Here is a 12608-nt window from a genome sequence, read left to right as displayed (position 1 = left end):
TTGAGGGCGAGTTCGAGGTGAGGATGGGGATGGTAAGTTGTGTATAGTGTCTGGTCTAGCGAGTTTGTGGAAAGGCGGGATGCGCTGGAGAGAGCAGGTAGTGGGGACTGGGATTGAAGTACAAAACAAAATCAATCAAGTCTAACTTTAAGTGAAAATCACAAACCTCCATGCAAGGTGGTAATCCTGAGGTATTTATACCTGGGGGAGATGTGGTGATCAAGAGGAGTCACCCAGAAGTCCCGAGATCAGATCATGAGCATGAGCCTTGAGCATATTCCGGGAGGAGCTGCGGGGAGGGTCCAAGAGGAGGGAGGGTCAGAGAGTGAGGCCCACCCACTCACTCCGTCACTAATTATTAGGTCTCTACCGGTACTCCGTAACCGTATGAATCTACTCCGTACACAGGGAAAAAGAAATAGCGCGCACGCGGAAAAACGGTCCTGACTCGTCATGGCTCCATGGCTCCTGCAGCTGCCGAAACACGACGATCGGCTTGCAGCATAGGCAGTTGGCACTTGGTGGAAAGTCGAGAGTCATCTGCGGTGCGCTCTGCATTTTTTTTTTTTGTGATTGTCAAGCCACCATCACTCCTTCCTGCAGGTCAGAACCCCCTAAGCAGGTACCCTATTTAGGTCAGGGTGCTTCTGGCCCCAGCCTGGGACGAATCAAAGCATTCAGATGTCTTAAAAGGTACTCACTCCAGCGCTGGCAATGATTGAACCCTCTCTACATCCATCAGTAGAATACTTAACGAGGACCTTGCTGTCGACCCAACCAAGGCGCGGGTGCAGCGCAGGAATGCGAATTTCCATGCTCACGCCATCCACAAAAGAGGGGCAGATGATCAACAAGTCCCGGCCGAAGAGGTTTTGAGAGGAGAGGAGAAGAGGAGAGGAGAGGAGAGGAAACCGACGCAATCCAGCAAAGTCAGACTTTCAGCTGTGGGGTCCGGCGAGGCAAGATCCGGCCAGGGGAGACGGTGACCGCGGAGGTTTGATCTGCCCGGCCCGTGGCAATTGCGGTCTGATCACTGCTTGTCTGATGGCGGGAGTTGGCCATCCGGACACGACACTTTCCCTACTTTTGAGTTTCAATGACTGCCTAACGCCTCCAAACGGGAGATTGATCCATATTCAAGGTTACAGAGAGACCCGAAGGGAACAGTAAGTGGTTCGATTGATGACGACAGAATAATGCAGAGGTGGACTGGAGAATGTACAACACGCCCGCATCATGTGGCTCTCGCCCGCATCTTGTACATACGTAGTTAGTGCTGTGCAATGTGCAAAGGACACTTTTCTGGTTGAAAGCCCAATCAAGCATACTCAAAACGTGAAAAGATACTAGGTACTTGCGAACATAATCTTGTTTGCTCAATTCTTTGGCTGGGAGACGAGTTCTTAAACACGTGCGCGTGACACTTCAAGGTACAGACTGATTCTCCCACTTACAATAAATACTAAGCAAGCTTTCCCCGCATTGCGCTGCAAATTGACACCTCAGGCACATAGCCTAATTGGGCTGGCCCCTCAGGCTCGCCTGCTTCAGCCGCACTCATCTCATGTAACAACTTATCTTAATAGCAACTTCACTTCTTAGTGATCTATTTGATACTGCCAATTATGACACACAGGGGCTTCGCTGTGGACTACACCTCTCTCGAGCCCAGCAATACTTTTCTCGATTACCAACCATTGCCAGCATAGTTCAAAGCCAGTGAAACATGTCGATGCATTGACAGTGTTGAAATGGCCAGTAAAGCGTGCTCACTCGAGTCAACAGACCGCAGTCTATTCCAAGGATAAGCCTTCCTCAAGGCTACCACAATGGCGATGGTAAATGGCAATTATCATCATCATGATTATACTATCGCGTGGATCTCTGCGCTCCCCTTGGAGATGGCTGCCGCCGCCGCAATGCTCGACGAAAGGCATCCGGACCTGACAATCGACCCGAGTGATAATAACAGCTATATCTTTGGCAGCATACACGGGCATAATATTGTCATCGCATGCCTACCCGCCGGAGTTTATGGCACAGTATCAGCCGCAACCATCGCCAGTCAGGTCCTGTTTACCTTCAGATCGATACGATTCGGCTTGATGGTTGGTATCGGAGGTGGAGTCCCATCGCAAGCCGACATTCGACTCGGCGATGTGGTGGTCAGCAAGCCAACGAGGGACTATGGTGGCATCGTGCAGTACGATTATGGGAAGTCTCTGAGCGGCAACCGCTTTGAGAGAATCGGCATGCTCAACAAGCCTCCGTCAGTGCTTTTGACTGCAATCTCCAGATTGCAAGCAGAGCATATGGTGAGGCCAAGCAACATCCCTGCCATATTATCAGATATGATATGCAGGTACCCGAAAATGAAAGACAAATTCACCTACCGGGGTGCAGAGCATGACCTTCTGTTCGAGTCCGAGTATGATCATGGTGACTCTAATAGTACGTGCGCAGATTGCGATACGAAGAGACGAAGGATTCGCCCCAGCCGAAGCGATGATACCCCCATGGTCCACTACGGGCTTATTGCCTCAGCAAATCAGGTCATGAAAAATGCCCGTACCAGAGATCAACTAGCTGAAGAGATTGGTGTTCTCTGCTTTGAGATGGAAGCAGCTGGTTTGATGGACACTTTTCCTTGCTTGGTAATCAGAGGTATCTGCGACTACGTAGACTCCCATAAATGCAAGCAGTGGCAGGAATATGCGGCTGCCACAGCGGCAGCATATACCAAGGAGCTTCTTTCCGTGATTCACCTAAAGCAAGTGGGCGACATACCACCATCTAACATAACTTCAGAGCTGTCGCAATATGGTCTCAAGGTCCGGACATGTACGGAAAGCTTTGCAGGCGAAATAAGAAAGCGAAACCAGCAAGTTGACATCGGACAGCTTCTCGACCGGATCTCAGACTATGATCATGACAAGGTTCATCGAAGACTGGCTCAAAAGCGACTTTCGGGAACGATCGAATGGTTCTTGAACCATGCATTGTTCAGATCGTGGCTCACGGGAGATGACCATTCAAGTCTCTGGTGCTCGGGTAAGATCGGTTCAGGCAAGACGATCATCGCGGCCACTGCCGTAGAGGCCATCAAGTATCGCGCACATGATGATACTCGTTGCCACTGTCCTACGGTGGTCTTCTACTGTGAGAGTGAGAACTATGGTTCGCTGCAGGCTTCCTATATTCTCTCTAGTTATATAAGGCAGTTGACTCACCTTTTACACGAGTCGAGCCACGTCTTTCCACCAAATGTGGCTCGCGAATTGGAGCGCTTTTTCGGGGGAGATAGAACTGTACCAGACTATGAGGATCTGAAGGATATCTTCAGTCATCTATTTTCATACATGCCGAACACAGTCTACGTGCTTGATGGACTCGATGCGCTGGAACAAAGCGAATGCCAAAAAATTCTGCTACTAATCCAAGCAACCTTCAGTACTGTCAGACCACCCAATGGATCAAAGATATTCATGTTGAGCCGGGATCAACTACCGGGCTACGTAAACATCTCTACCTTCATGCCATGGGCCCTTCGAATCTCAACATTCGAAAACGTTACGCAGGATATCGAATTCTACATCAACGTCAGTATCGACGATAAATCTATGCTTCGGAAGCTTACCAGTAACCGTGCTTTGCTCAATGAGATCAAGCACATACTCATCACTGAAGCCTCAGGAATGTAGGTTGGAATACTCCTACAGTTTGACGCTCGTTGACTGACCCGAGTGGGTTTCTATGGCCTTACCTCATTCTTGAGATCTTGTGGTCGACATGCTTTACAGATTCCGAGCTGCGCTCTGCTTTGAGTCAGCTTCCTAGAGATCTGGAAGAGACGTACAGACTCTGCATTAGGCGAGTGGCGTCCGATCCCAGAGCTTTAAAGGTTCTGAAATGGGTCGGTTTTGCTATCAGACCTCTCCACATCGAGGAATTGAAAGAAGCGGTAGCATTTGACACCAATGACACTCTTTGGGATCATGAAAAAGTTCCCCAAGATGAATTTGTTCTTGGCAGCTGTGCTAATCTTGTGGTTCTAGACCCTACTGATCACTGTGTTCGCTTCGCACACTCCTCAGTCAAACCATTCCTTCTGGACCAAGGCCACCATGATTTGAATTATCCCACTAGTGAAGCTGTCGGCCGACTAGAATGCGGAGAATTTTGCGTTGCTTATCTTTCTTTTTCGAACTTCAGCTTGCAGGTCAAGTCGCAAGAACAGGATCGTTCCTCAACAGGCTCACCATTCGTCATGCCAGCTTTGCTCGCAGGTGAAGCCTTCAAGTCCTCTCTAGCCTCTCTTTTTCGTGCGCATAAATCTCAAAAGGTTTCTGTCAAACTACCGATTCGTCCGATACGTACAGAGTCGCCGGGAGGACAGTACAGGTTTCTCAATTACGCTGTTTCCAACTGGGCATTGCAGACAAGCAACATAACGCCTAGATCTCCGGTTTGGGACAGGTTCACACACCTTGCAACATCCTTCAACGAAACCTGGAACTTTCATCCCTGGGTGGCAGGAGGGCGTTCACGCCACTCCTTTCTCCATGGTCTCTTCGGTTGGGCTGTTAAGGCACAACACATTCCTCTCCTGTCCATTGTCATGCGTTATAAGCAGGAGCTCGCGAGGATATGCAACCTTCCGCTTGTTGGAGAAGATCTCCCAGCTCTTCATCTTGCCTCAAAATTCGGATTTCTTTCAATTGTACAACGCTTGCTGAATGTTTGTGAAATCAACTTGCCCGACCTCGAAGGATACACGGCGCTACATCACGCGGCTGAGAAGGGTCACTTAGCTATCGTGGAAACCCTTCTCAAAGTGAAGGGGATAGACGTCAATAGCAAGTCTCGGACCCAGGCCACACCCCTCTGGCTAGCAGCTCGCAGCGGACATTCCTCCATATTGCAGGTGTTGTATAAACGAGGCGCCGACTATCGAGTGCGGAATCAAGCAGGTCGAACACCAATCTCCATAGCAGCCGATTACCAGCATGATGAAGTGGTGAAGCAGATATTCGAATGGCGATCCACCAGATTATATGTCGAAAACTCATTGTCGGAGATTATCCTTCGAGGAGACCTCAAGTTTCTGACTGACTCTCATGCGATTCAAATGTTTCATAGCGAATTCGAGAGCGAAGTTACTCTATTACGCGAAACAGAGCTGGCTGTTCAACCCCAACAGCCAGTCAAACACGGTCGTCTACCGAACGGCGAAATCTCCCCGTCATACTCCCTATTTGCTGAGGACCTCGCAACTGTGGATCGGCTTATGCTGAGCCTGCTCGCTTTCAAATGGGTGGTTGCTGGGGATTATTCTTCTCTCAGCGTACATCAGCTGGAAAGCGTACGGTTGACAAGAGAAAGCTTCCAACTACTTCAATCATGGGTTCTTGGTGTCCTGACTTCTTCCGGTCAAGCCATGATTCAAATGCTCCTGATTGTGATAGACCATTTGAGGGAGGAGTTAGACACACCGCAGGCTGTGCAATTGCGAGACCACAAGCTCTGGAAGACCGACCTGGAAGAGAAAGCATGCTCCGGACTTCTGAAACGATTTTCGAAATATGAATCCGAGGTCCGGAAGGTGCTGGGCCTTCGGAAAGCGATCAATCTGGTAGAGTTAATGCGAGGCCAGGGCACTCTAGACTCTTTGCAGCAAGTCGCAACCAATCGCCACAAATACTTTGAACTCGGTTATCTCTCATATCTGCTCTACGTAGCTGGAGCGGCCGGGTATACTCACAGTTTTGGTTGGCCGATGTTGACGGACTCTATTTGTGATCTGTTCGTGGCGAGCCGGTCGATCTTTGTAGATATCATGTCTGGCACACTTCCTCTGGAAGGGGGCAAGCAGCTTCATGAGATCAGAAACAAGTTAGTGGCTGCAGGTCGGGATCGAGGACTAAACGAGTTGCTTTTGGACCGCAGCTATATCGTGCAGGAAACATCAGAGAGGGGTGTATAGGACGGTTGGCCTTCGTGATATAGTAGATGTTACCGCCAGCATCAGCCAGTATACATATACATATACATTCGTCTCTTGACCTGATTGGATATAACCCGTCACAGCTGGCTGTACTGTTTCGAGAGACCTGTCATAATATGGTCATGCTGTAGGCTGGGATCAAGTTGTTGCGAGGTTGCTGCATATGTTTGCAGTTGAGATGGTCGAGCAGCAGGCCGTGCGCTACCATTTCCTCTTGTTCTCTGATTCCCTCGTGTTCACAGCTGGGGCTTCACTGGACCCATCTTTGCACCCAGCGCAACCTTACCGATAATTTCCATGGCCCGTCATCGGTTCGCATAACTGATCTCCAAGGACTATCCAGCCCGCAACTGTCTTGTTGCGGATGATCTATCCATCGGACTGTGCGACTTCGCAGGCTCTGGCATCGGTGAGAAGAAAGGAGATATTATTCGTCCGTGTTGGAGATCCCAATATACAACTTAAGGGCCATCACATTCTCTTGGACATTTGAAAATAGCGATTATGGAGGCAAGGGGCGAAGAGTGGATGGATGTCCTGTCGAGTTTGCCGAGTCTCCCAATGCATTCTCTTTTGCCTTTGAGGGATACTGCCACTTGGTATACTTGCATTATGTAGTAAGTATCTCAATAGTGAATACACAAGTGGACATAGGGATCATATACTAATACTAGTAATGGTCATTCCGAGTCACGGGAATTTTCATAGTGGCGGCTACTACTTGACGCCGGCCAGGTCGGCCTTGGCCCGGTACTTCCTTCAGTTACTCCTACACCTCAACTACAACAATTGACTGCTACTTACACATTTCACTTTCTTTTATTCAGTCAATGTGTCAAATCCTTAGCAGTTCAGTGCTGACCCCACGCAAGAACCCCCGGTTTGGCCCCCAGAGACTCAAACACTGGTTCAACATGAGCCACTCTAGTCGAAAGGCACCGTTTCCGCGTGGGGGCCACCTCCTGATGCAGGGGAATGGGGTGAACAAGACTTGACTGACCCGCATTAAACACTTATTCTTGCAAGTTCTATTCTGCTTTCAGGTTCCTGCTGCGGCTGAGCAGTTGAGCTTGACTAGGAGGGATCACGAAGATGCATCGACCCTCGGAACGGTACCACTCCTTGCCATTACCCCAGCTATGCATAAGCAGGAACTCAGCCGTCTCGCCAGCTGAGGTACTGCCCAGCCTTCTATCGCCTATGTTAGTGTCGGGGCTTCGTCCGGACCAAGACAAATGTCATCTCTAGCCCGTGAGACACTTCGCCGAGCACGTCTTCATCGACTCTCCATCTCTATGTACATTCGTCTCGCATTGAGCATCCTAACCATACTCAAACGACTCTCGATGCATGTGCCGGCTTATACTCAAGCCCATCCCGGGAAGCTCTGAGCAATGAATGCTGTCGGAGAGAGCGAAAATGATAGTGGGGGCCTACATGGATCCGAGCCAAGCAATTTCTGAACCTATCCCATAGATCAGAATGCTTGACCTGTGTTGGTTTACCAGGTTGAGCCTCTCAACCGGCAAGCAGGGACCTCAAGTCAATTTTCTTATTGTTGTGGGAATGACCCTCTCCTCCTAGCTGGACAGGTCGGCCGTCTCACTCTGTCTAGACCAGGAACAGATCTAACGCCAAGAAAGGTTCACCACCTGCCATGACATCCTTCATAGCAGGAAGCTGCTTCACCTCTCAAATCAAAGCAACATGAGAGTTCAAAGACTTTAGTCCGCATTGGGGCCAGCCCCGGGGAGAAGTATGGGCAGAGGCTGCTATTATGGATCTCAACGAAGCCCTATGCAGCCGCCCCCAACTACACTAGGATTTACCCGTACTGTCTTCCTTGCTGCGCCTCTCAAGTGTTCAAGTGGAAGCTCGGCTCTAGAAGTTTACTCTTTGCGGAATCTCAATTCTCTAATGAAAGGAGCAAGTGAACCGGTCTGAGATGAGATCGCTAAGACATCCTGAACGGACCAGCTTGGGGGCCAACAGTATGGCCTGTTTAAAAGACCAGACGATGTCGGCGAGTCTATGAGATCTTCACACAATCATCACATTCTCTCTCAGTCACTCTTTCTGGTCCATAGTGACAGCCATTCTTTTCATCACTATCGTGATACACTCTCTTTCAGGGTTATCCCATTTCATTCATTTACTTCGACTTTGTGACCCGGTTGTCATATAGTCGAAATGGTCAGACTTTTTCAGAATGGTCTGGCATCAGGCCTCATGGCCTATGCTTTCTATCAACAAGCTCTGTCTGTGGAGCTTGCTGAGATCGACTCGTATGAAACAGCGACCAACACTCTGGAGAAGGTAGCTGTGTCCGGATCCACTACGTCGACTTCAACCTCCTCCTTGGATCTGCAGAACCAGCACTCGTTCTACTGGGGTGGTAAGCTTCCCGAACGCCTTCTGATACCTGTATCCAAGCTAAAGCGATTATCGTAGGTGGCGAGACCGACGTCCTGGGAAACTTCACAGTTGCCATGCTGGAGAGTTATGAGACTGTTCTTGCCATGGAGGCGTTCAAAGACTTGGTCCAGAATGTCACTTGCACCAACGGCACTAGTGCTAGTGTAACTGTTGCATTCTCGGACTCAGCCTCGTACACTTATGCCAAGAGTGCTTGGAGCTGGCTTAATGAGGCAGATCCTCATTATGTCCTGCTGGTGGCCGGTGCTGGTCAGTGTGGCTGGAATACCGCCAGACAGCCCTTCATCATGACGGGAGCCAGCTTCCGAGACAACGTCAATACTGCCAGGTTCACCGGAAATGTGACTGAGTGGCAGAACTCCGTGAGCGAATTTTCTCTCAGGATTGCTAAGGCCGAGACCGATGACCAGATCGCCATCGCCAAACGGGGTACCACCAAGAAGAGAGGAACGGGTACCAAGGACAGTACCATTGACATCGCCAAGGACTTTTCCTTCAGTGACAAATCTCTGTTCGACAAGGACAGCGCTTCGCTGTCTGCCGGTTGCTCCACCTGCAAGACGTCGGGAAAATTCGACATGGTCTTTGAATACTCGACTAGTGTCTTGAGTCTCCTCGGTAGCGAGAAGGCGTCTGTCACATTGACGCCTAGTAATGTCTCTGCCTATCTCGAACCCCAGCTCCAGCTGTCTGGAAACCTGACCAAGTCGGAGGCTGACGAAGTCGACCTGGTCACCATCCCGATTGACGGCATCAGCATTGCGAAAATCGCCACGATTGGTCCCATGGTCAAGATTGCCCTGGGGTGGTCGGTCGGTCCTCTCGACGGCGAAGCCACCATTGGCATGGGTGTCGAGATCGATGTCAGTGACTCGGCCAAGGCGGAGCTGAGTTTCGACCAAAGCGCGAAGAATGAATTCAGCTTCGACCAGAGCGGATGGTCTCCTACCGTCACCACCAAGGACTTTACGCTCGATGCCAAGCTGGAGGCCAATGTCGAGATCTACGGCAAGGTGTCTGTGGAGATTGAGTTCGACATCCTCGGTAAGCCCCCGTTGCCCGGAGGGTGGCTCAAAGCTAACAGGAGATAGGTTACGGCTGGGAGGGTGGTATTTACCTTCAGCCCTATGTGGGAGCTGACTTGGCTCTTGAGGCTTGTGAGTGGTCTTCTTTTGGTGCTTGTCGTACTGCTGCTAACTGGATGTAGCCAGCCAGGGTGTTTGCTCGGCTGACTCGGCTGACTACCACTACGCCGTCGAAGTCACACCTTCTGCGGGCGTCAACCTGGTCGCTGATGTCGCGAGTGCAAGTGACGAAGCTAATCCTATCACTTCCTGGGACATTGCGGTAGGTTTTCAACGCTCGTGACACACCGAGAGCATGTGTACTAACTTGTTCAGTCCATCGCTACCACGCTGTCTGAGAAGTGCTTTGGTTTTGACAAGGTTACTTCCACTTCAACCAGCACGACCACGACCAAGACCTCGGAGACCAGCTCCCAGACGACCAGCTCCAAAGCGAGCAGCTCCCAGACGACCAGCTCCAAAGCGAGCAGCTCCCAGACGACCAGCTCCAAGGCGAGCAGCTCCAAGGCGAGCAGCTCCAAGGCGAGCAGCTCCAAGGCGAGCAGCTCCAAGGCGAGCAGCTCCAAGCAGGCTTCTTCCTCCCACGCCGCGAATTCGGCTACTTCCAAGGCGCACCCCAGCAGTGCCGCGGCGCATGCTACTTCCACCTCGACCGCTTACACGACCTCCACCCACACCTCCTCCCACTCTGTCACCATTACCCCGTCCCCTTCGCACAAGTCACGCCGCAATATTATGGGAGGCCACGGCCGCCGCAAGTACTAAGGCGGTTGATCGAGACGAGTTAGTAGTGATTGAGTGCTGGTTGTTTCTGCTTATGTGATGATAATAAGTTCGCTTCTCGCCACCTAGTGGCATGTACAATCTTGGCTTATGGATGATGCATGTTCTACATACGAGTGATTGGAGTAATTCGGGGTCCCTAATCTCAAGTCGGTTGAATGTTACGTAGCTCTACTTCCTCTCTTCTACTACATTTCTACATAATAGGGCGGACGGGATCACGTGGCGCCATAAGCTCCCGCCCGCAACCGCCGAGGTGACCCTCTCCCGAGTCTCTCTCACTCCAACCTAACTTCTCCTCATCATCAACACAACCCCACCCCTCAATCCGAAGCGATGGCATCCCATCAACTTGCCATCGCAAAGGCCTCCTTCTCCGCGGGTCTACTGCGACCGGACCCAACCTCTGTGCCCCGCGACGAGATCACCACCTTCCACACCGCGCTCGACCGGGCGCTGTCGCAATGCACCCCAGCAAACATCCAGGTTTGAGCCGCCGTCGCCTGTGGCCTTCCCGAGACCCTTCTCATACTAAAGCCTACAATCGGACCATCTAGACCTGCAAAGACTGGCTCATCGACCACCAAGTAGTCTCCTCGTCCAATCGTGTCGGCGTCTGGGCCAAATACCTGGTCGCCTTGTCCGCCTCACTCGAAGATAACAACACCAACAACACCAACACCAACAACCCGGAAGCGCCTCCGCCCACTTCCAAAAAGACCTCGGCCAAGCGCAAACGCCTACACATCCTCTACCTCCTCAATGACCTTTTTCACCACACCAAATACCATCTCCCGACGACCGCCGCCTTCGCGACGCTGACCGGCGCCCTCCAACCGTACCTGGTGGAACTGATCGGCTACGCCGCCAGCTACGACCGCGAGCACCACCCCAAACACCACCGCCGGCTGGACGACTTGCTGTCGATCTGGGCCGAGAACAACTACTACGCAACCGACTACGTGCACAAGCTCCGCGAGGTCGTCAAGAATGCCGCGCTATCCGGCCCCGTTAAGACCTCGCTGATCGTCGAGGAGAGCATCGCCGTCGCGGAGAAGGAGCTCTCCTCCGTGCAGCAGCAGCAGCAGAAGGATCTGCCGTTTGTCATGCCGGCCACGCATGGGGACCCCGCCACCCCCTGGTATGACCTGCCGGCGGGCAACCTGATCCCGCACATTATCCCCGATGAGGCGGTGCCGCTGCGCGGGGACGCGATCAAGCCGTTGCAGTTCCTGGCGGGGCCGGCGGACGATAAGCTGGTCGGGGCGTTGAAGAGGTTTCTGGGCGAGGTCGAGGGCATTTATGCTGGGGTGGCTGTCGCCGAGGAGGATGCGGTCGACCATGCCGAGGATGAAATGGTGGATTTGGATGAGTTGGGCCAGGTGGTGGTCCGCGAGTCGTTGAGCGGGGAGGTCGTCAAGGGGGAGACGTACTATGGCTGGTCGAGGGGGTTCTGTCAGCAGATGAAGAAGCGGGCGGCGAGGGGGCGGGAGGGCAGTCGCAGCAGAAGCCGGAGCAGGAGCCGGAGCAGGAGTACCCGCAGTCGAAGTCGGGGTGCGTATCCCAAGCGCCGGTACAGTGAGAGTGAGAGTGAGAGCGAGGCTGGCGGTCGATGGCGGGGCGACAGTCGCTCGCCGCGCCGACGACGCTATGATTCGAGGTCCCCGTCGAGATCGAGGTCGAGGTCGAGATCGCCTCCGCGCGGAGGACCGTGGCCGCCCCCGTCCAAATCCAAAGAACGATCTCGGTCGTATTCTCCCCGTCCGGCTGGGTTCCAGCAGGAATATCGTCAACCTTACGCCAATGCGGCCCCTCCGCTTCCGCCTCCTTCTCATCTGCCTCCCTCAATCCCTCCACGTGCACCACCACCACCACCACCACAACATGCGCTCCCGCCAGCTCCTCCTCCTCCACTTCCTGCGTCTATGGGCTATCCACCGCCGTCATCTTTCCAGGGCGGCTTCCCACCGGGTCTCCCGCATGCTCCCCCTCCCCCGCCGCCCCCGAATTACCAGGGCCCATGGCCTCCACCACCGCCCCCCATGCCTTTCCCTCCTCCGCAACAAACCTCCCACTTCCCACCCCCCTACCAGCAGGCACCCCCGCCCCCGGGAGGCAGCCAGTACCACCCACCGGGCCAGTATGCCCAGCAGATGCCCCCAGGATCCTACCACTTTCCGCCTCCTCATGGCTCCCATGGACAAGGCTGGCAGGGGTATCCGCGGGGGAGATAATGGTGGTGGTGGTGGTGGTGCATCGTAGATGAACAGATAGAAAGACAGATAGAGAACTACTGGTAA

General features: G+C 52.6%; 3 protein-coding genes across 3 annotated transcripts; all 3 read left to right on the top strand.

Annotated features, from left to right (window-relative positions):
- Positions 1-1835: 1835 nt before the first annotated feature.
- BP01DRAFT_302748 (uncharacterized protein) lies at positions 1836-4963 on the top strand (the record flags this gene model as incomplete). The annotated part of the gene is made up of 2 exons (XM_025572088.1): positions 1836-3697; positions 3745-4963. Coding segments are annotated over 2 exons (3081 nt in total), but the record flags the coding sequence as incomplete, so codon positions are not given.
- Positions 4964-8194: 3231 nt separating this feature from the next.
- BP01DRAFT_302482 (uncharacterized protein) lies at positions 8195-10290 on the top strand (the record flags this gene model as incomplete). Its single annotated transcript, XM_025572074.1, has 5 exons — positions 8195-8399; positions 8444-9484; positions 9532-9597; positions 9648-9787; positions 9841-10290. The coding sequence occupies 5 exons, from the start codon at positions 8195-8197 to the stop codon at positions 10288-10290; spliced, it is 1902 nt and encodes a 633-aa protein (XP_025428676.1).
- A 354-nt stretch (positions 10291-10644) lies between these two features.
- Positions 10645-12542, top strand: BP01DRAFT_346101 (RNA polymerase II-binding domain-containing protein; the record flags this gene model as incomplete). Its single annotated transcript, XM_025573623.1, has 3 exons — positions 10645-10794; positions 10866-12069; positions 12208-12542. 3 exons carry the CDS (start codon positions 10645-10647, stop codon positions 12540-12542), a joined length of 1689 nt encoding a protein of 562 aa, XP_025428675.1.
- Positions 12543-12608: the final 66 nt, after the last annotated feature.

Source organism: Aspergillus saccharolyticus (genome assembly GCF_003184585.1).
Source record: "Aspergillus saccharolyticus JOP 1030-1 unplaced genomic scaffold BP01scaffold_32, whole genome shotgun sequence".
In the NCBI taxonomy this organism is placed as follows: domain Eukaryota; kingdom Fungi; phylum Ascomycota; class Eurotiomycetes; order Eurotiales; family Aspergillaceae; genus Aspergillus; species Aspergillus saccharolyticus.
Note: the sequence above shows the minus strand (reverse complement) of the source record. Positions and strands in the feature narration are given on the sequence as shown.